The 23,015-nt window shown below is 36.9% G+C and overlaps 1 protein-coding gene across 7 annotated transcripts in view; it reads left to right on the top strand.

Annotated features, from left to right (window-relative positions):
* sash1a (SAM and SH3 domain containing 1a) overlaps positions 1-23,015 on the top strand; it is a 242,880-nt gene that overhangs the window by 192,081 nt on the left and 27,784 nt on the right. For all 7 annotated transcript variants that reach the window (XM_051138021.1, XM_051138022.1, XM_051138020.1 and 4 more), the window contains exons 2-4: positions 3,072-3,200; positions 16,490-16,540; positions 16,766-16,815. In XM_051138021.1, coding sequence (XP_050993978.1) covers positions 3,072-3,200; positions 16,490-16,540; positions 16,766-16,815 — 230 coding nt within the window. The remainder of the gene's footprint in view (positions 1-3,071; positions 3,201-16,489; positions 16,541-16,765; positions 16,816-23,015) is intronic.

The raw sequence follows: 23,015 nt of genomic DNA, 5'->3' as shown, positions 1-23,015 counted from the left end.
TTAAAGTAAAGGACTGCAGCATTACCTCACCGGAGGCCTGGAATGTGTGGAATGATAATAAGAATATGGGAGGCATGTGCTTTACAGATGGAGCTGAACTAATTTAGATCAAGGGCCACTGCTGCTCTGTGCTGCTCAGTTTCAGACTGAAGATAAACTGATGGCTTGTTCCTCATATATTATATATATGGGCCATTCTACAGAATTGGTCCAAACTGCTGTAATTGTATTTGTAAATTACAAAACTATATGTAAAAAAATGTGTCCCGAATTTTCATGTCACTACCAAAACAATGTATGTTTTAGTCCATTGGCTTATCTTTGAGCATCTTTGAGCTGGGTTCAAAAGTATCTAAAATTGTCACTACGTTTGGTGAAGTTTTGGTAGTGACATCTTTTTGAGTTTTATCGCATAAAATTGTAAGTACCGATACGGGAAACGGAAAAGGAAACACATAATGCTCATATTTGGAGGAAATAAACCAAATTTTAGTAAAGTTATACAAATGTTTAGTATTGTAGTCCGTTTTAGTAGTCTTTTAGTTTGCAAATTAAAATTCTGTAATGCGACGTAGTCGCAACCAAAACATTAATGTCACTTCCGAAACATAGGATGTTTTGTCAAAAATAAAGTATACTGAATTATCAACCAAGAAGATATGATGGTTTTTGGTTCAGTGTATATGCAAACTAATGAATGCTTTGAAGTTTGAAATCAGTATGATCAACTTTTTGCCTTTTACAAAGAAAAGTTGGATTCATAATACAAAAAATTTCATAAATTATACTTGAAATATTGTTAAAAATGTAATTGTTATTGATTTACCTCTGAAAAAATTTTAATAGCAGAAAAATCTCTTTAAAATGTAGATGTAAGCAAAATTATAATAGGTCATTATAACCTTTCTTACTAAATTATTATTACCGTGTGTGTAGTATTACTATTATTTTTGGAAAAATACCCCCCCCCCAACTCTTGGCTTTGGACCAATTCTGTAGAATGGCCCATATGCATTGAAATATGCTTATTTATCAATATTCTAAGTTGTTTATATCTTCTTTCCTTAGTTGCTGTTACTAAATTGCAGTTTTAAGTTAGTTAAAATGTATTTTAGATGGAAAAGAAAAAAGTGGTTTCCTCAATGCATGCTTTTTTTTTTTATTTCCTGCTTGTTTGTGTCGTTGCTTTCTATATAATAAAATTATTTAAAGTTGAGACCAGTATAAGACTGGAATATGTTCTTGGATGAAGGTTTTGGCCCTTCCACCCATCGCTCAGAGCTGAAAAACAGCTACAAGCCTGTCATTACCATCCCAACCAACAGTGTGTACTTGAAAAAGCTTGGCTAATGGCAACAGAAAAAAAAGCCTGTCGCCTAGTTCCTGTTGTAAAGTTTTTATTTAGTCTTAGTTGAGCTGTTCTATCTCTCTTTATCAAGTATCCTAGTGGAAGGAGGATGTGACTCTGTTTTTTTCTTGTTTGTTTTTCAATTATGCATCTAACAACAAATCTCACATATTCACATTATGTTTTGTCTAAAAGCTGGAGGTGCTCTGCAGCCCGGCAGATTGGAATGCAAAAGCTGGAATTTCTCACAGAGAGCAGCGTTCCATTGGGAGTCTTAGTATTCTGAGATCATCTGTTTGGAGTTTTGTTGGAATGGATTGGTTAAGAGACATTTTGTGAAGAACAAGAAAACCTTTAACCCCTGTGAATATTATTTTTAAGACATTAAAACCACACTTTAAAAATGAGTTTTGAAAGACCTCACGCATTATCATGAGTTTTATGTCCTGAAGTGATTTTTGTCATCGTGTCAATAATATACAACAATTTTACCAGTGGGGGTGTGTGAGGCCCTGGTTTTCCTACCTCTGGCCCGTACACACAATGACAGGATATATGTGTTTGTCAGCATAGTCCTGAGCAGGAAGAAGTCCTTTGTGTTTGACTTTTCATTCAACAGGACTTTAAAGGGCATCTAGTACAGCAGCAGGAGAGATCCAGCCTAGCCTAGAATTTAGATACAACAAACATGCTCTTAAATGTAACAAACTCTTCCATTTAGGAAAAGAAACTATGCCACCTGCAACTGCTGGAGTATTAATAGTTTTCTAAAGAAGTTGAAAGAAGCTAATCTCTAGTTTTGAGAAAGGACCTTCTCATTGTATCTGCCTTTTTGCAGCAGTCTGAGGTCATTTACTGTTACGTGTATGTCACGAGCTTGTAGAAAAATAGGATACACCCACACTCACTCACGCTGAAGTCAGAGCCAGGCAGCACCACAGATGAATATGTACACTCACAACAAGACAGCTGCAAAGGTCAGAGAAGGTCGTAAGGGCTGGGCAGTTAGAGAGGCCTTCTGCACTTGTGTGTGTGTGTTGAGTTTATAAATATGTGCTGCAGAGAAAATGCCACCAGGGCGTAAAAACTTATACTTACTTGCCTCGTAAAAGTACTCTGGCCCCACCAAAAAAAAAAAGAAGAAAGAATTAAATGTTATTTTCTTTACAAAAAAGAGAAACTGTTTAATTTATAAATGCTTCATCTGGAAAATGATGGCATTCAATGTGAAACATTACTGACTGGTTTATAAGATTGGGCCATCCTTGGCCGATACACGTGGCACAAGAAACCCATCTCAACAAACTGACAACTTCTCTGTAAACCAATAGCATGGAAATTATAACCCCACAAATTCACAAAAGCCCAGCAAAAATCCTGTGGTCTCAGCCTGGAGTTTCGTGTGTGGACTAAAAGTAATGGAATGTGAGGGTTAGATGTTTAGTTCAGCTTGTGTGTCGCTGTTTGCTTTGTCGCAGCAGATGTGTACAGTGCGTTCCGAGTGTGTTAAGTCCTTTTTGGCTGGCGCCGTTCTTGCGATCCTAATTAAAAGCGCGTGCCAGTGACAACTTTTTGATGAAGCTCTCCTACATGTTTGTTTGTGTTTCTGAAACTGAAGGGAGGGAGGCTTATTAATAAGTCATGGAATTTATTTGCAAAGCATCAGATTAAAATACAAAAAAATCCATCAAAGCTTGTCTCACTTGTATCTCTGTTTGTCTAGGATGGCTCTCTGGGTAATATAGATGACCTGGCACAAGAGTACTCGGAGTACTACAACACATACTTCAGCGACGTCAGCGATCGGATGGAGGAACTACGTAAGCGGCAAGTCTCTCAAGAGCTAGACATGGTGAGTTCAGCCAAATGTTAATTTTGACAGCAAATTTTGGTTTGGTTTTAGTCATAGTCTTTTGACTAAAATGGCATTTAGTTTTAGTCATATTTGAGTCATCTAGTTTTAGTCGACTAAATCTATAGTAGACTTAGTCGGCTAAAATCTAATGGGTTTAGTTACAGTGTAATGCATTTGTTAAGCATTTCTCGAAAATTACCAAACTCATTATATAGGTTTGATATTAAGGTTTTATCATGACAGACAGATTTAACTGCTGCTAACACACAACATGCCTTTATAATAAAATTAAATTAAACCACTTCACATAAAGAAACAAGAACATTGTCCTTTTTTCAATAAAATTGGTATAAAGGCTAATTATGCATTCTGCAACTTGTTTACCACATTCTTCATTCTTTCAAGCAGACATTTATTTATGTAAATAAATTTAGATTTATCTTTATTAGGTCTGCTAAAGTGACACTTTCTGTCTTTCTTAAGTTGCTTCATTAACATCAATAGCAATGTTTCCATCGCCCTGCGCATTTTGAAGTATCGCATCAGAAACGAGTGATGGAAATGCCACATTTCGAACTTTACGCTCGCTTTAGGTGGTTTTTTAATTGTGCGAAAAAGGGTGCGCATAATGGGAGTTGGAAAGCATTTTCCGAATAAATTCCTCCATATGCATCAAAAGTCATGTGACTTTGCGTTATGGAACGGCAAACCCTGTCTAACCAGTGGACCGATCTCGTTCCACAGCATCTGAAGTGTTGTTATGGTCATTCTGAAATGCCTGAGCGAAGTCTGTTATCAAAGTATTTCTGTAATTGCCTCCCAGAACTGTCTTACACGACTGCGTTATTGTTTCATCTGCTGGCTCTGAGGTGCAAGTAATTTATTATATGTGAAAAAAAACTGTATTCAGTGATTTCTCCTACTTTTCTTAGTATTATATACTGTCAGTTTGTCAGGAAGTGACGATTTTGTTCTCTTTGACTCATTGGATGGAAACGGTGCTTATTCGCAAATGTTTTATGCGATATTCCAATTTTGCACATGAGTTAAATTCACAGCTTTGGATGGAAACCCAGCTAATGCCACAGCCAATAACAACTAAATTAGGCTGCTGTCTCTTTAAAACCGGATGTACTGATATATTCTCCTAACTGTTTACGTTCACCTAAGAAGTAAGTGTGTTGTTACTTGAATACTCGTCAAAATGGACAATTCAACTGTGTTCTGTGTGAGAGGCGCTCAAAAAACCGGACCGAAGTGAGATCTCTTTTGCGTCTGCTGCGTGCAGCAAATGTACGCTAACTTGTGTCCCACAGGATAAATCAATAGGCTATGATACAGTTCAAATGTATGCATCTAACCTCCTGACCACGCAACAAATTCGCTCTGAATGAATCTCTTACTAAATCATCCCTCCCTTACATTTTTTGGTTTTATTCGTTGACGAAATTGTCCTAGTTTTTGTCATTCAAAACGAGTTTTTGTTTCCTTATCGTCTGGTTTTTGTCTGTGACGTTGTCAAAATGACGTTGATGCAAATTATTCTTCAACAAAATTAACACTGGTTCAGCCTGAATTATACACCTGCACTTCTACAGCTGTGGATGTGTTTGTTTTCTAGAATGACCAACAATTTTATTAAATCGCCTCGTCACCAGATCATTCTTAAGAATTGTTTATACATACTTTCGCCATGGCTTTAATTCATCTTGGCATGTTTACTGCCTCAGCATTTAAACCAGATGAGTTAATCTGGTAGTCATTAGTACTGTGGAAACACGTTTTTGGGTCAGGGGAAAAAGTTTTAGCCCTTCAGTCACAATAGGCTAAATATGGCTGTCATATTAGGCCACTGCAAAATCAACAACAACAACAACAACAACAACAAAAAAATGCTGAGTATGCCTTTAACAATTTCAATGTACTGAAACATTTTCTGCAGAAGTTTAGTTTTCTAAAAAGCACTTAGTTTCAATTCTTGAAAGTTCTTAACTCGTTTATAGTTTGTGATTGTGGGATAAAACAAGTTGGCAAAACAAATTTCACTTTTTGACCTACATACTGTTTTATACACTTGAGTTTGGCCTTAGTAAATGAGAAAATTGAATGCTAAAGCTATTAAGCACTGTATGGCCTGGTTGTTATTGCAGTAACAGTTGGTTTAGTCATAAACCAGCGCAATAGTTTCCCTTCCATCTGTGTTCCAGGGACAATGAACCACAAGCACAGCTAATCACAAAATTCGCTTATTTCTTTCATCACTTGGTGCTACAGAATGGCCATTGTAAACCTATGAGCTAATAGAAGGAAACGCTTGTCTTAAAGCATTACAAAATGAAGACAAATGCGTTCACCCCCTGCCCTCTCTCCATACGTGTTTGGATTGTCTGCGGTTCTGTCAGTGCTCTGCGTTTCTCGTCTGTGTCTCAAAGCGTCTATGTTCTCAGGGATGTAGGGTAGTGGGCCACCCAGGGTTGCTAAGAAACCGCCGGACTCGATATAACATGCAGCTGGGGTTGGCAGTGTCCAGTGAGGGGATTTTGAGAGAAAGAAAGAAAACATTCTGAAAGTCATACTCAGCTGTGGTGCTGGCCTCAGACAGGAACCAGTCATTCTGAAGGTTTGGAGAACATTAGGTACGCTGTTGTGTTGAATTGTTTTAATGGACTTTCACTCGGAATTCTGAAATGAATGATACAGAATTCCACTGCACAACACTGTCCAGAATCACAACAATAAATCACTGCTACTACTAAGAATTAGCATTCCTTACTGCAAAACTTCCCAGAACAGCTTACAGTATTTACATCTACTCAGTCTCATGTCATAAACCTAAATGCTATTTTTTTTAAACAAGTGATCATTAACTATTTTATTTTTTATTTATAATTATTTTATTTTTTCCATTTCTGTTATATGGATAAAGCTGTGTAAAAGTGTAAAATTCTTGATTGTGTTCCACTAAAGAAAGAATACCATATGGGTTACCATACCATAATACCATATGGGTTTTGAATACCATAAGGGTTCAAAAAAAAAACCTTTTATGTCACAATTCAGATTTTTTTTTTTCAGAATTGAATGATACAAACATCCAATTCAGATTTTTTTTCCTTACAATTGTGAGATATAAGCTCAAAATTGCGAGAAAATAAGTCAGAATTGCTAGATAAAAGCTTGCAATTCTGGCTTTTTCTCTCAATTGCGAGTTTATATCTTGCAATTCTGACTTCTTTTTTTCAGAATTGTGAGATATAAACTTTTTTTTTTAGGGGAAAAAAAGACTGATATATGTTCTCAGAATTGCGAGTTTATATATCACAATTCTGACGTTATAACTCTCAGTTTTTAGAAATAAAGTCAGAATTCTGAGGAATAAAGTCACAACTGGGAGTTTATATCTAGCAATTGTGACTTCATTTCTCAAAATTGAGAGTTTACATCTTACAAGTCTGAGAAAAAAGTCAAAATTGTGAGTTTGTATCACAGAGTTTATGTCTCACAATTCTGACTTTGTAACTCGCAATTTTGAGAAATAAAGTCTGAATTCTGAGAAATAAAGTAAAAAATGCGAGATATAAACTCGTAGTTCTGAGGGGAAAAAATTCACAATTGCTAGTTTATATAATGCATTTCTGGCAAAAAAAAGTGTTGTGAGTTTGTGTCACAGAGTTTGTATCATGAGTTTATATCTCACAATTCTGACTTTGTAACTTGCAATTTTGAGAGATGAAGTTAGAATTCTGAGAAATAAAATCACAATTGCACAATTGTTCATATCACGTAAGTCTATAAATGCAACTTTATATCTCACAATTCTGAGAAAAAGTCAGAATTGCGAGTTTGTGTCATGCAATTCTGAGAAAAAAAGTCAGAATTGTAAGATAAAAACTTGAAATTCTGGCTTTTTCTTGCAAATACGAGTCTGTCTCTCGCAATTCTGACTTTTTTTCTTGCAATTGTGAGTTTATATCTTGCGATTCTGACTTGTGAATTGTGAGATATAAATTTGTAATTGCAAGTCAGAATTGAGAGTTTATATCATGCAATTCTGACTTTGTTTCACAAAATTGTGAGTTTTTATCTCAAGTCTGAGAAAAAAGTCAGATTTGCGAGATTTAAACATGCAATTGCGAAAAAAAAAAATTGTGAGGTTAAAAGTTGCAGTTACCTTTATAAATTTTGTTTTGATTGGCAGAAATGGGCTTCTATATTTTCTGACCTATGACAGAATTATCATTTTCAGATGAACGGTTCTTTTATACGTTCTGTTCTCTGTTTTATCCATCTCATCTATTCCAGTATCCAGCTCCACACCCTGCCCTGTGTAAACCCTACTAAAGCTAAAGCTGGTTAATACAGGGCTAAGTGCAGCACAAAACCTTGGCTGTACCGTCCCACCTAAATCAGCACTGACTCAGCTGTGTTTGTTTAGTAATCTTGATTCATGCCTCTTTCCATGCTAGTGTTCTTTCAGAGTGCGCTTTATGAATATTGAGTGCTTTATCTATTATTAAGTTTATCTTTACTTTAATACCATATCTCTGCCCCTTTAATTAGCACAAACTTAAGATAGCCGCCAACAAAGGCAAGATAAAACCCATGCAGTGGGAGTCAGATCTCACAGTGAGTTGAGTGCAAAAATAGATCTCCCCATTCAGATCATGTCAGTGAGATGCATCAAAGCATGTTGCGATAAATCCCGAGTAGAGGGTGTTGACTGTCAACGGAGGCTTTAGTCTGAGGCTAATGGGGCCGGAGGAAGTGTCAGTTGGGCCAAGTAGGTCATCTCTTTATGTATTTAGTGTTGCTGGTCTTGTGCCACTCTCAGGAGTATCATGAAAAGGAAATGGAGACATTGGAGTAGCTGCTGGCTGCAGGGAGATTCGATTAATGGGAAAAAAAGAATGATATGGATAACGGTGGGAATTTTCTAGGAAGTGTTTTGCATTCCATGTGCAAGTGCAGGAAGGACATGCTTGTTTTGGGGCTCTGCAGGTCTGCACAGGTTGAACTGGTTCGTTTAGTATTGCATTTGGTTTTGAAAACGTGTCATTTTTCTACTCGGTGTCCTTCCAATTTTTTTTTTTCATATTTGCACAGCTCTTTCTAAACACTGTCTGGGCTAAATCCATTGGGAAAGAATAGAAGTTGTGAAACAGAAATGGAGTGGCTACTGTCCAGTCTCAGGGCAGTAACAGGTGATTATCCTCGTCCTGATTGGTGGTTTAAAGGCCACGTTAATGGCCACGTTATTTTAGCTTTGCCTTGAGAGACGTGAAGTTTACGTGACCTTGGAAATTTTTGGCGCTTCTGAGAAGTCAAAATGCTAGTACTGCCTTTCGTTGTCCTTCAGTCTTCTTTCTGCTCTTTCTCATCCTTTTCTTCCTCCTCATATCCTCGCACTAATTTCCATAAACACTGTCACCCAGCTAACCTCTCTCCCAAAGGCACGTAACCCTGTTTTAGAGGCCAAGCTGGCAATGGGCCCTTGGCTTTCTCCCCTCAACCCAAAAGAGGGGAAAGGTCACCGGTTTAACCAGAGGCAACACTGAAGGCTATTGTGAGTGAGGCACGAATGTTGTGGTCTATTCATACTTCAACAGAATGAATCTCTGAGCACATGCAGGAATCCACAGTGAAGGACTTGTATCCTGAACAGCATCAAATGAGGCCCATGGTTTCCCCTTTACTGCCAGCCAACCTCTTCCTTTCTGACAGAGTCCGTGTGCTATTTGAAGCTGTCTGTTACTTTCTCTTCTCTGTTTCTATTCTCTGGTTTATTCGGAGACGTTCTCAAATGCCCTAGACATTCCCAAGTCCGATTTGAGGTTTGATTTCTGTTTCATTTCCTCAGATATCTCCACAGAGAGCTGACAAGGCTGGTTCAGGCTTCCACATTTGCTCAGCACTCTTCCTCTCTATCTCGCTGTGCTTTTATAAGAGCTACCCTGATGAAAAGAGTTAGGAAAACATCCTCTACTCAATGTGTTGAATAGATAAACCCCCCTTTTTACATAGAACAAACTAGCCATGCTGCTATTTTGCCATTTTTCTTTATAGCTGTTCATACAGAGACACTCTCCTTTATTCCATTTGCGAGACAGAGAGTCTCTATTAGCCACACAATGTGGCTGTGGAAAGCAGTTTGTGTTATTAGGTTTTAGCTTGAGCATCAGTTATGAAGGCAAAATAATAGCAGAAAACATCAACCTTAATAGCTTCTCTTGAGTAGATTTTAACTTTAAACATAAACTTAGAACCATGTTGTTTGATGATAGATTACTATTTCGTATCTTAAGAAGCCATGCAACAGTCTAGTTACCCTTTGGATGACATACAGTTGAAGCAAAAGTTTACATACACCTTGCAGAATCTGCTAAATGTTAATTATTGTACCAAAATAAGAGAGATCATACAAAATGCAAAAAAAAAATAAAAATTATGTAGTACTGACCTGAATAATATATTTCACATTTTTGTTTTTCCGCATTTTTGTTTATTTGAAACAATGACTATGATTTGAGATCCATCTTTTTTTACACTAAGGGCAACTGAGGGACCCATATGCAACTATTATCAAATGTTCAAACGCTCACTGATGCTTCAGAAGGAAAAATGATGCATTAAGAGCCGGGGGTGTAAACTTTTGAACGGAATGAGGATGTGTACATTTTTCTTATTTAGCCTAAATATCATATTTTTTTCATTTAGTACTGCCCTTCAGAAGCTACAGAATATGCTTGCATGTTTTTTCAGAAGACAAAATAAATCAAATTTACCCTGATCTTCAAATTTAAAACGTTTTCACTCCCTGGCTCTTAATGCATCGTATTTCCTTCTAGAAGCATCAGTGAGCATTTGAACTTTCTGTAATAGTTACGTATGAGTCCTTCAGTGTCCTTAATGTGATCTCAAAATCATACAGTCATTGTTGGAAAGGGTTCAAATACACAAAAATGCTGAAAAACCAAAGAATTTGTGGGACCTGAAGGATTTTTCTGAAGAACAGTGGGCAGTTTAATCATTCAGGACAAACAAGGAACTCATTAACAACAACTACTAAACAAAACAAAAAAAAAAATCAGCTGTGGATCATTCAGGTAACAGCACAGTATTAAGAATCAAGCATATGTAAACTTTTGAACCGGGTCATTTTTAGAAATGTAACTTATTTTGGACTATATGTATGTCTTTTATGCAAAATATCTTATTCGCAAAATATCTTATTCTTATTTGCAAGGTGTCTGTAAACCTTTGACTTCAACTGTAGTTGGCTACACTACCAGCTAATAACAATAAGTTGCTAATTGTACTGAAGCAATTTAATCAAATTTTGTAATTTATTTATAATTATCTATATAAATATATATATGTAATGCATGTGGCTGAGCTACTGTCGACTGTACTGCCTACTGAAGCTAGCCAACTTATTAGCGATGCTAATGTGAGTTACTCCACAACACTTAAGGTTGATATGGTTTGGGGGAGTTATACTTTAACATGGTAATTCTGTAATTGCTCTTAAGAGTCATTTTAGTCACACCCTTTGCTTTAATGATTTTTTTTTTTTTTTTTTTTTGGCTCTTCTGTCCCTCTCTTTTTTTCTCAGGCTTAGGCTTGTGGTTTACTCAAAGGCGTGTTGTGGCAGTTTGATTTAATTCCTGTTGGTCTGAAAGTAGGTCATGTTATGGAAGTGAACCTTTGTTTGAGGGGGAACCCACATGCACGCACACACCAAATGGCAGGTGATGCGTTTAGTGTTGCCCAGTTCTTCCCTGACACTGACATACAGTACATACACTACCAGCCAAAAGTTTCTGAACAGTAAGATTTTTAATGTTTTTAAGAAGTCTCTTCTGCTTACTGAGCCTGCATTTTATTTGATCCAAAGTACAGCAAAACTGTACAATTTTGAAATATTTTTACTATTTAAAATAACTGTTTTCTATTTGAATATATTTTAAAATGTAATTTATTTCTGTGATCAAAGCTAAATTTTCAACATCATTACTCCAGTGTTCAGGGTCACATGGTCCTTCAGAAATCATTCTGTGTCGATTTCCTGTTCAAGAAAGTTTTTTTTATATTATTATTATTATTATCAATATTTAAAAGAGTTGAGTACTTTTTTTTTTTTTTTTTTTTTTGAGAAAGTATAGAAATTAATACTTTTATTTGGCAAAGATACTTTAAATTGATCAAGACATTTATAGTGTTACAAAAGATTTTTGTTTCAGATAAATGTTGTTCTTCTGAACTTGAAAAAGAAACCTGAAAAATTCTACTCAGCTGTTTTCAACATAATCATAATGAATGTTTTTTGAGCAGCATATCAGAATATTAGAGTGATTTCTGAAGGATCGTGTAACTGGAGTAATGATGCTATAAACTTGAAATCACAGTAATAAAGAGAAAAGAGAAAACATTTCAATAGTAAAAATATTTCAGAATTGTACTGGTTTTGCTGTACTTTGGATCAAATAAATGCAGGCTTGGTAAGCAGAAGAGATGTCTTTAAAAAAAAACATTAAAAATCATAAACTTTTGGTAGTGTACCTGTTTCAAAAGTGTTTACTTCAGCATGACAAACAACTTATTTCCCTCTCTCTGACTGGTATTTCCAGGTTGAAACCACACAGCTGGAATACTGAAATAGTGTTTCCACAAAGTGTCACAAACTGTGAATGTGAATGCTTGTGTTTTGTTTATGTTGCATCAGTAGAAATGGTTGGTCTGGTTCTACAAGCACACTTTCTCTACCTGTTACTCAACCAAACGTCTCTCTCCTGATTGGACAGTAGAGGCCAAGACTTTCCCCATGAGCCAACCGCATCCACCCATGCAGGCATTTTTGCTGCCAGCCTGGCTGTGTGTGTTCTGCCCTGCACACTGAGACTCTGTATGAATTTGTGTGAAACACATCATTAGCCTCCTTCAGTTTGTTTAAACCCACTAATGCTGCTGTGCCAGCCATCTCATCGCATCTCCGTCTGTCTCTATATCTCTTTTTCGGACAAAATAGCTGTTCCAAAACCTTGCGACAATCTATCTGCCTGCATAGGCAACTACCTTGTAAGGCTGCATGCTAAGTGTTGTGGAAGTGACTGATTTGAAAAGCTCTACTTAGGTAGCTGCTCTACTTTTGCTGTCAGATACTTAGTAGAGTTTGATATTAGCATGGTGCTAAGCTAAAATGTAGTCAAAATGAGAAAAAAAAATTGATTTAGAAAATCTCTTTGAATTTTTTTTTTCCTCAATGTCCAGCATACTATTGCTGTTGAGCAAGAAGTTTACATATTACCATTTCTGATGGACCTGTTTCAATAGGACTCTCTTCTAAATAACTCCATTATCCTGTCTGCTTGACACAGTTGGTTACCATTTGTAAAAGGCCTGAATATGTTCTGTCAAATTCATTTTTGGTTTAGGGAGTGGCTGTATTATCATGCTTTAACATCTCGTAACTATGTTTATTTTTTTTTGTGAGCATGCACTCTGTTGGTCTGTATGGGTGTGGGTGTGTACAGTAGTGACATTGTGATACCTATTAAGCCAGATTCATCTTTAGCATGCATAGTGCCAAATCCAGTCATGCACATGCAATCACAGACGCACAGTCGCTCATCAGCCTCCAGCTGCTGGACCTCACAGTGAACTTCATATTGCCAGTCATTAAGTGGCCGTCTTTTAGCTCTACGCTTAGACGTTTCCCATATAGTGTTATAAATATTGACAGACACTGAACTAAACTATGTCAAGAGGTACAGTGTCTGTCTAGTGTACATCTGTACTATTACGTGAGTTGTTGTGAAGGCTGTAAGTGTGTGTCTGTGAGTCTGTGTCAGTGAGTGCGCACAGGCACAGAGCATCTCTTTGTGTGTGAATATGTGTTTTGGATGACACGGCCAGCAGCAGTGTGTACAGATGATTCAGTGTGTGCCGATGGGAGCTTGTGCCCGGTGGGTATGGGGCAGTTGATGCCCTGCTGCTGATGATACAGAACACAGACCAGTGTATGTGTGTTTACTTTGGCCAGTGTGTGTTCATGTGGGAATAACTTCAACTGTGGGCACACCGTTCGTGTGTGAGAGAGTGAGTGAGTGAATTCTTCTTTCTGTCCTGGATGACTCCTCTACTTTTACAGCACAACGTCTGATTTACTACTTAGAAGCTTCCGGACTTTACCAACACACCACTGAGCGCTAAAGCAGACAGATGGAGTGGCATAGAGACAAAACACAGGAAAAGTGGCTTGAAGATTACTACTGTGATAACTGAGGGTCTGGACACAAATTTTCCACTGTGCTGTCCACCATCCACACACATCCAAGGGCTATTTGTGATCAGATCCAGGTGGTTGTGTTAGGGGGGCTTTTTTTTCCAAACATAGTATATCTCTATCAACATTCTGTCATAACAATATTTAATAACTATTTTTTGCTGATTCTCCCTTTAAGTCCCTTGATCCGTATAAGAGGTCATTGTACTATAAAAGCGTCCTTTTAGTTTCAGAACTCATTCTCATTTGTCTAAAAACAGCTTATATTGAAGCCAGTCTGCCAAAACGGCAGGTGATTGAATGTGCCACTTTGACGTAATATTGTGACTAAACGCCTCCGGAGAAGATCTGTTTAGATCCGCCCACCGATTCCCACATGTAGTGTAAATAACGAAAGAGGCAAACGCAGATCTACGCCAAAAAACGAACCAAAAAGATGGCTCCAAAGACAACAAAACGCTGTGTAGTGCCAAGTTGTGGGTGTCTTTGCGTTGCTTTCCTTCTGATCCCAGCATTAGGAAAGAGTGGATGAACTTTATTTTTAATGAAGGTCCAGGTTGCATTAGTAAGAACTTGGTCCTTTGTTCACTTCATTTTACCGTGGATTGGTTTACAAACAAAGCACAATTTGACGCAGGATTTTTTAGAAAGATTGAAACTTAAAAACAATACTCATCCCACAGTAATGTGGCACCACACAAGTGTGAGTAACTAGGGATGCACAATATTATTGGATACTGATGTAATATCAGCATCATGTGCCGATATGTCTTGCCCGATAAGAGGTGTGTTAGCCTGTTCGGTAAGGAGTTTTAATTCTGTAGGGGCAGCTGTTGGCCTACTTCTATAAAAGTTAAAGTAAAATACACAGATAACACAGATGTGTTTCTGATTACATAAAGCAGTAAATGATGTCATAAATCTTGAGTATGTTTTGATTTAAAGGTCAGAAGCTATAGCTTACATGAATAATAAAAAAAAACCCAAAATGACACTTGTAAATTAAATAATTTTATACATACGGATTTATTCATTAAAGGATTACTTCATTCCCAGAACAAATATTTACAGATAATGTACTCACCCCCTTGTCATCCAAGATGACTGATAAAGTAATTGTTTTTTTGAGGAAAACATTTCAGTTTTTTTCTGCTCATGACAGTTAGGGTACGTCTAAAAACTCCCATCTCATTTTCTCCTCCAACTTTAAAATAATCTTACGTTGCTGCAGTACCAACCCAGTGTTTACAAATTGAACATGCAAAGAAAATCAAAGACCATTTACAAAAAAAATAAAAAAGGTAAAACAGCAATATAGGAGAAAATGAGATAGGAGTTTCCTGACATACCCTAACTGTCATGACCAGAAAAAAACAGAGTTTACAAGACAAGCTAGACAAGAGGAGTGTTTGAGGTTAAAAAGTATATAAATTGTAATTTTTTTTTTTTTTTTAAATAACTGATTGTTACGCTAGATAAGATCCTTCTTCCTTGGCTAGGATTGTTTAGAGCCCTTTGATGACAAGCGGGTGAGTACATTATCTGTAAATTTCTATGTTACTTTTTTTAGCATATCAGCTATCAGCAAAAATCCAATATCATGCATCCCTATGAGGAACTGTTTTCATTATATGGTCGCTATTGCTTTGTTTGTTAGTACAGATTGTTTGATCTGAGCATTTATGCATTTGGCCTAAATCACATCAGCGTCCATCTGTGAAGGATGTAGGCTGTCAAACAAATGCAACTATTAGCAAATCATACCAGTGGGCATTTACTTCCAAGTCTACAATCCACCATGCCTATTCAAACAGAGTGTTCCGATTAGAGGGGTCAGAAACAGGACAGAACATAGCCTATTACTTCCAAAATATGATGTTTTTTGATGTAAAAATCTTGATAACATTATAAGTGGACCTCAGACAACAGTACAAAATAATAAAAGCAGCAGTTTTCATGACCCCTTTAAGTCAAGATTGGTGTTTACTAAACAAGAAATCTCTGAATCACACAACACAGTGCGTTTTACAGAAGCCCTTAAACTGCTGATGCGCACTTTAACACAAACGCAGATGTGTGAAGGTCAGGGTGCAAGCAGAAGTCTTGGTTTTGAGAAGTGAGCAGTGAGAATGAGCAAGCAGTGATATAGTGTTTACTGGTAACAAAATAGATGTTCCCATCAGCCTCCACTGAGGGTTTCAGTTTTGCTGATAAGACAAACAATCGTTCAGGGTTGCCAAAAAAAAAAATAATAATAAAACAACCAGCGCAATCTCAGCTCGACTAGGACAGGACACCTGCCAGACCTGTCACTTCAAGACCATGGCCAGTTTAAAAAAAAAAAAAAAAGAAAAAAAAAAGCAAACAGACAACTTGGGGTGGCAAGATTCCTGAACAATGAGGTTACCTGTGAAGTACAAGTTCTTCTTGATTTACAGGCTTATTACCCCTCTAAAAATATTTGAATTTGAACTCGGTTGACAACATTTTTTTTTTTCCATCCAAGACACAATGTATGTCTGATTAAATATTTCAAGAACTGTTTCATTTTTGTTGTCTATTTTGGCATGTTGAACTGAAATAAATGAATCAGAATTAAATGTTTGTTCATGTATAAAGGAGAAAAAAAAAAGATTTCAGTGAACCAGATGAAGATGCATATCAGTGTTTTCCAGTCTTCAGATTATTTTGGTATTATATTTCAACTATGTTGCTTATATGGCAAGGTGCTGATTGACATTGTTGGCTTGTACCAGGGTTTATGTGTGCTTCATTTCCAGTAGGTTTAGCTCATTCCACGTGTTAATTTTTTTTTGCTGTTTTGTGCAACTGCACAGGACTGGCGAGTTCAGTGCACCTCAGGTGATTTGTGTGCAGGGGGTAGAGGGTGTGGCTTTCTTAATCACAAGACAACCTCTTGGAATATGGGTGTGGGGCCCTTTATTAGTGGCAGTGTGTGTTTGTGTGTCCTTGTTCCTAACCCTCCCTTTTTTGTGTTTTTCAGGAAAAAGCAGACACCAGCTTTACCTCTTCACAGCTACGCTCAGACATCCAGGTCAGTTGAGCCACAATGCAGTGCATATCTGTTTTCAGACATTAGCACACCTGCAGTCATCACCATAACTCACTGTTACAACATAACACAGTTTAATTCACAGTGCTTCAGTGATAAATCAGCATGCTCAGATTACACAGATTTGTGTATAATCAGTGATTAAAATCAGTGTGTGTGTGTGTGTGTAATTGCACTAATTAACCACAGTGTTGTCTGTGTACACAGGAATCGTTTGGCATCAGCAGTGAGGTGTCCACTCCAGAGACTGAGAGGAAGTAAGAAAATCTCACTCAAATCTGCACTCAGTAATGTGTAATAGCTGGATGTGTCTCAAAAGACATGGGAACGCTTTTGCAAAGCTAAACAATACTATTGAATCAGACCCAGGGTAGTTTTAAATATCTAAACAATCAGTTTAATGATCTACGCAAACCTAAAGGACAGTTTTCAGACTGTCTCCTTTAAATGCGACTGCTGACCTTTCAGATATATGATCACACACATCAGGTCTGCTCTCCGTCCCCCATCTACCCCTGAGTGTAATTTTGTGTGTGTGTGTGTGTGTGTGAATGCGTGTGAATTCCTCCGTTTTACTTCTTCACATCTTGGTGCTTCCAGGCTTCCTTCCTTCCGTCCATTGTTCTTAGATGTTTAAGATGAAACTCGCTGATTAGAGAGAGGAAGAAAGAAATTCAGACTTAAGTGAGACCCAGTGAGTTTATAGTACACAAGGGTGTTAGTCAAGATGCCTAAATGAACTTTATTTAGCAGTATTGCTTAAATAAGCGTCAACATGATACACATGACATCCTCTGTGCCCACACAGTTGGCAAAGGAAAGTTTGCTTAATTTAAAATGTATTAGTCATGTTGTGAATTTCAGATTGCTAGAGCTTTTGTGAAGATGAGGATTTTAAATATGTGATGTCAGTGCTCAAACAGCATTGTGTCTCCATGCATCTTGTCCGTGTTGATGGTTTGTTCCTGTGGGAATGAGCAGTCCACGTGCCATGGAAAAGATTAAATTCTACTGCTGTCATTCACACTCTCTGGAGAGAAGTAGTATGCTTAGATAAATATAAAACATATGGAGCTGACACATCTTTCATCATTTATATGTCTCTGCGGTCGTTTGCACGTGGCTGGGTTTGACTGGTATGCTGGTTTGTGATAGCTATGAAACTAGTTTGGATTGACCAAAGTCACTCTGTTTTTTTTTTTTTTGTCACTCAATATTTATATATTTGATGTAACTTTTTAACCAGTTTGTTTGAATGATCTGATATACACTTCCAGTCAAAAGTTTTTGAAGAGTATTTTTAATGTTTTTTTCGTCTCAGAAGTCTCTTCTGCTCACCAAGCCTGCATTTATTTGATCCAAAGTACAGCAAAAACTGTAAAAATCAGGATATTAGAATGATTTTTGAAAAATCATGTGACATTGAAGACTGGAGTAATGGTCCTGAAACTTTAGCTTTGATCACTGGAATAAATTACATCTTAAAATAGTTCCAAATAGAAAACGGTCATTTTAAATAATAAAAATGTTCAAAATTGTATTGTTTTTGCTGTACTTTGGATCAAATAAATGCAGGCTTTGTGAGCAGAAGAGACTTCTTTAAAAGAACATAAAAAATCTTGCCAGTCAGAAACTTTTGAATGGTAGTGTAACTTAAAGGTAGTTCAACCAAAAATGAAAATTATCATAATTTTCTCACCTTTTATGTTGTTCCTAGCCTGCAGCAAACACGTGCACACAAACAACATCATAGCCCATTGACTTCCATTGTATGGACCAAAGAAGAAAAGCTTTTTTTTTTTTCAAAATGTTTTATGTTTCTTATGTTTCACAAAAGAAATGGCATGAAGGTGAATGAATGATAAACTGTCCCTTTAAAGTCAGCATGAAATGAAATTTATCCTGTCTTTTTTCTTTAAATCCACTCCTGCAAGCTTAAGTTTAACTGCCATCACTTTTAAGTTCATCGCCTACATCTCAAAATCCAACGAAGAACTGATAGATAGAACCAAGATCTTTTGCCACTTCCATTTCATTAGTGAGATTAGGTATTCTGTGAGAACAGCTTTTATTCTTTCCACCTTGAAGCAGAAGCAGTATGTTAGATGTTTGTCATATCACAGTTGAAGTCGTAATCATAATATTTGTCATAAACGCAGTATGATTTTTATGCAGCTCTATTTCATATCCTACTCTTCAGAACTGTCTGTGACATTATCAGCACAGTGCCATACCGGACAAAACTCTTTGCCAGACTACCCCGACTTCCTGTCTGTATGATTAGAAGAAGCCTTGGCCTCCAAAAAGGCTGTTCATCCTGAACAGCAGAGAACCCGTTGACAGTGAGAGACGTGTGTTTGTGTGTGTGTGTGTGTGTGTGTGTGTTCTGGTATATATGGTTTATGAGGACACACACATTCTTGCATTTGTGGTTTACGGGGACTCTCCATAGGCGTAATGGTTTTTATACTGTACAAACCGTATTTTCTATCGCCCTACACCTACCCTACACCTAAACCTAGCCCTCACAGGAGACTGTGCACACTTTTTGAATTTCATAAAACACTGTTTAGTATGTTTTTTAAGCTTTTTGTTTTACGGGGACACAGGAAGTGTCCTCATAAACCATGTTTACGTTGTAGTACCCATGTCATTATACACATTTGTGTGTGTTTGTGTGTGTTTAGTCTTTCTCCAAATACACACTAAAAGGTTTCTATTTCAAATAATGTTTTTTTTTTTTTACTTTCTATTAATCAAAGAATCCATAAAAAAGACTCACTGTTTCCACAAAATTATTAAGCTATAATATAATAACAGTTTTATATACACCTAGTCAAAAGGACTGTTTGAAGTACAGCAAAAACTGGAAAATGTTGAAATATTTTTGCTCTTTTATATTTGAATATATTTAAAATGTAATTTATTCCCGTGATATCAAAGCTGATTTTTAGCATCATTACTCCAGCCACATGATCTTTCAGAAATCATTCTAATATTCTGATTTGCTGCTCAAAAAAAAATTTTTTTTCAATTTTTCAAGTAAATAGAAAGTTCAGAAGAACAGTATTTATCTGAAATAAAAATCTTTTGTAACATTATAAATGTCTTTATCATCACTTTGATCGATTTAAAGCTAAATAAAAAGAAATTAAATTGCTAAATAAAAGTATTCATTTTTATACGGATCTTTGGATCTTTCTATTCATCAAATTATTTTTCAACTGTTTTAAATATTGATAATAATAATAATAATAATAATAATAATAAATGTTTCTTGAACAGCAAATCAGCATATTAGAATGATTTCTGAAGGATCTTGTGACACTGAAGCCTGGAGTAATGATGCTATTATTTTAAATAATGAAAACACTTCAAAATGTTACTGTTTTTGCTGTACTTTGGATCAAATAAATACAGGCTTGGTGAGCAGAAGAGTGAAAATCTTGCTGTCTAAAAACTTTTGACTGGTAGTGTAAAATTGTTTTCAAGATTAATAATAAGAAATACCAAATCAGCTTTAAGTAGCTTTTAACCTGCGTTTTACTCTTTCCTCAATATAGTCAGGTGGTATGAAATGTAACCGGGTACAGAGAAAATGTACGTGTGTGAGTGTGCATGGCTTTAAGGAAATCCCTCAAGCTCCATTTACCATGACCTCTAGTGAAGGTCATTTCCTGGATGCTTCCTTTTGCGATCTTTGTATATGTGTTTTGTGCTCAATCGTATATGTGTTCTGAACTCCAAAGCCAGGTGTAAGGAAGCAAACCAACCAATCGTAGGATACCAGGTGCACCCTTGGATGGCAGCGTTCTTCTTCATCAGCAGTTTGACTAGAGGAAAGAGGAAGTTAGCCCACTCCCAGCTCTAAAAGAACAGTGAACATACATCACTGTAGTGATACGTCATTGATGAGAACAACATGGTGTTCCTCTTAATGCAATAGTGAAAACATGTTGGCATAGTAATATGACTGATCTCACACTTTGGAAAGTAAATATGGCTTTGTTCATACCATTTTGTTTGGGCTGTGAAGATTTATAACCATATTCCATAAAATGACTACTTGAAATGTTCAAGACTCAGAACTCCCAAAACTGAATTTTGGAAGCAAATTTGGTCGATAGGTGTGCCTACAGTGTAAACAAGCACACTTAATGGGATTTTCTTTTATAGGACTGCACAAATTGTGGAAAAAGTACTATTGCGAATAGAGAAAAAACTGAAACTGCAGCATATATTTATTTAATCAGCCCTATTCTTGGTAGTCAGTTTTTGATATGAAGGCTAGTCTCTGTCAAGTTATTAAAATTGGTCAAATGGAGGTTTATGTAGTTGGAGAGGGAGTCAAAACACTAACATGGGTTGAATCAGAGTATTTAATTGCACCTCTGAGTGGCTGAAAATTGTTTCAAATTGACAAAATCCTCATAGACGTAGTTACTGTCTGTTACTATGCTTAAAAGACATTTTTCAACCCAGACAATTTCTGTTGCGTCTTCTTGTCCATCCCAAACATGCCTCGTATTATATTGAAGGACACAGCTGAAGCGTGTGGAGAAAGTAAATATTTCAGAGTGAAGTGTTCTTCCATCACATTCTCTGAATAACAATCTCAGCAAGCCAGGGATTCCTCCGTTTTAGAGATAGTGGACATGACAGTTACTCGCAGTGAAGGAATGCATCTAGCAGGGTTTATATTCTGCTAGACACACACCAGTAAAGACACAAGACACCCTGCGAGAGAAAAGAAAGAAACTGACGGATTGTAACACGCTTTTATTGTATGCTGGTCACACTGTGCTCACACACATACGGCTCTGTCAATAGCAGAAATCCTGAATGGAGCCTAATTTACTGAGCTGCTCTTCAATGGGGCCTTTTTAGCATTGGATGCAGTTAGCATACAAGCAGGAGACTCCCTTTGGATTCTGTGTGGGGTGAATGAGAGGTTAAACAGAGAAAGTTTGTGTCGCCATGGCAGCATAATGATATGATAATTCAAGGAGGCCTCCGTCATGTGTCTCAAACGCACAGAGCAGCGTTGACGTCTTTATTTGGTCAGAGCGCATTGGATGTCATGAAATATTCAGGAATCTGTGTTATTAACACAAGCGCATTTTCACAGTCCTCGTAATGACATGTAACATCTGACCTGATGCTAAACACACGCACAATGTCCTCTTGAGTGTGTGTAGATACTGATAGCTATAGCAGTGAGAATGTCATAGATGTATTTGGGACACATGGACAGCAGATGAAAAGCATACACGCACGCAACCGTAATGATTTAAGCACAAGTGACTGGTAAAAACACTGTCTTCCTGTGGAGAAAACCAGACCTGGAGCACATAGGTGCAGGAAAGCGTGTGTTAGTGTATGCTTACATGCCTGTGTCAGTGTTTACTTTAGTGCAGACTAGATTGAGATTGTTTTCTCAACCCAAGGATGAGCGAAAATCAACCACCCAGATGAGAAAACCACAACACATACATTTGCATGCTTGCATTCATGTCTTCATCTGCAAAACAAACACGTTTGAGACAGAATGTTTTCTTCTCCCTCTGTATTTTGGGTTTTGTTGACAGTCGGCACAGTTCAGATGTTTCCTCTTACTGGCAGTTAACACATGGCCCAGTTTCGCACAGCATTTTACAACCAACCGTATGACAAAGTCAACATGATCCATGTCACATGACTAATGGGAATGTAAACACCTGGATATTTTCCCGAATCAGGATGCTGTGTCCACTTCTTCTGTATGAAAAAAGGCTAAAAATAGTTTTATTTTAATGTTATTTTAATATTAAGCAACATTAATGTTCTCAACATTAATAACAATATTGAATGATTTCTGACAGATAATGTGATGTGAAGACCAGAGCAATTTTGCATTTTGACATATATTGAAGAATTAGTTCACTTCCATAATTAAAAACTCATGAGAATTTATTCACCCCCATGTCATCCAAGATGTTCATCTTTCTTTCTTCATTGGAAAATAAATTAAGGTTTTTGAAGAAAACATTCCAAGATTTTTCTGTGGAAGCCAACAGGGTGAAGGTCCAAATCGCAGTGCAGCTTTAAAGGGCTGTACACAATCCCAGTTGAGGAAGAAGGGTGTTATCTAGCAAAACGATCGTCTATTTTCTAAAAACAGTTTTAATTTCTATACTTTTTTAACCAGAAAGGCTCATCTTGCACTAGTTCAACCTCATGCGTTACGTGATCACGCAAGCTTGACGTAGGAGGAAGTGCCGACCCAGTGTTTACAAAGGGAATGTGCAAAAAGTCAACCTTTTTGACCTTTACCAAAAAAAGTTGGAGAAAATAAGATGGAGTTTTTTACCCTGCCTTACCTTTTTGAGCCGATGTACACAGACAACGTTATTATTAAATGCATGAAGATGCGTGAAGTATGTTTTTTCTTTTTGTTTTGTTTTGTTTTGTTTTTAAG

This window comes from Labeo rohita, chromosome 20 (assembly GCF_022985175.1).
Source record: "Labeo rohita strain BAU-BD-2019 chromosome 20, IGBB_LRoh.1.0, whole genome shotgun sequence".
Classification (NCBI taxonomy): Eukaryota; Metazoa; Chordata; class Actinopteri; order Cypriniformes; family Cyprinidae; genus Labeo; species Labeo rohita.
The sequence above is the reverse complement of the archived record's forward strand: the minus strand, read 5'-3'. Positions and strand labels throughout refer to the sequence as shown.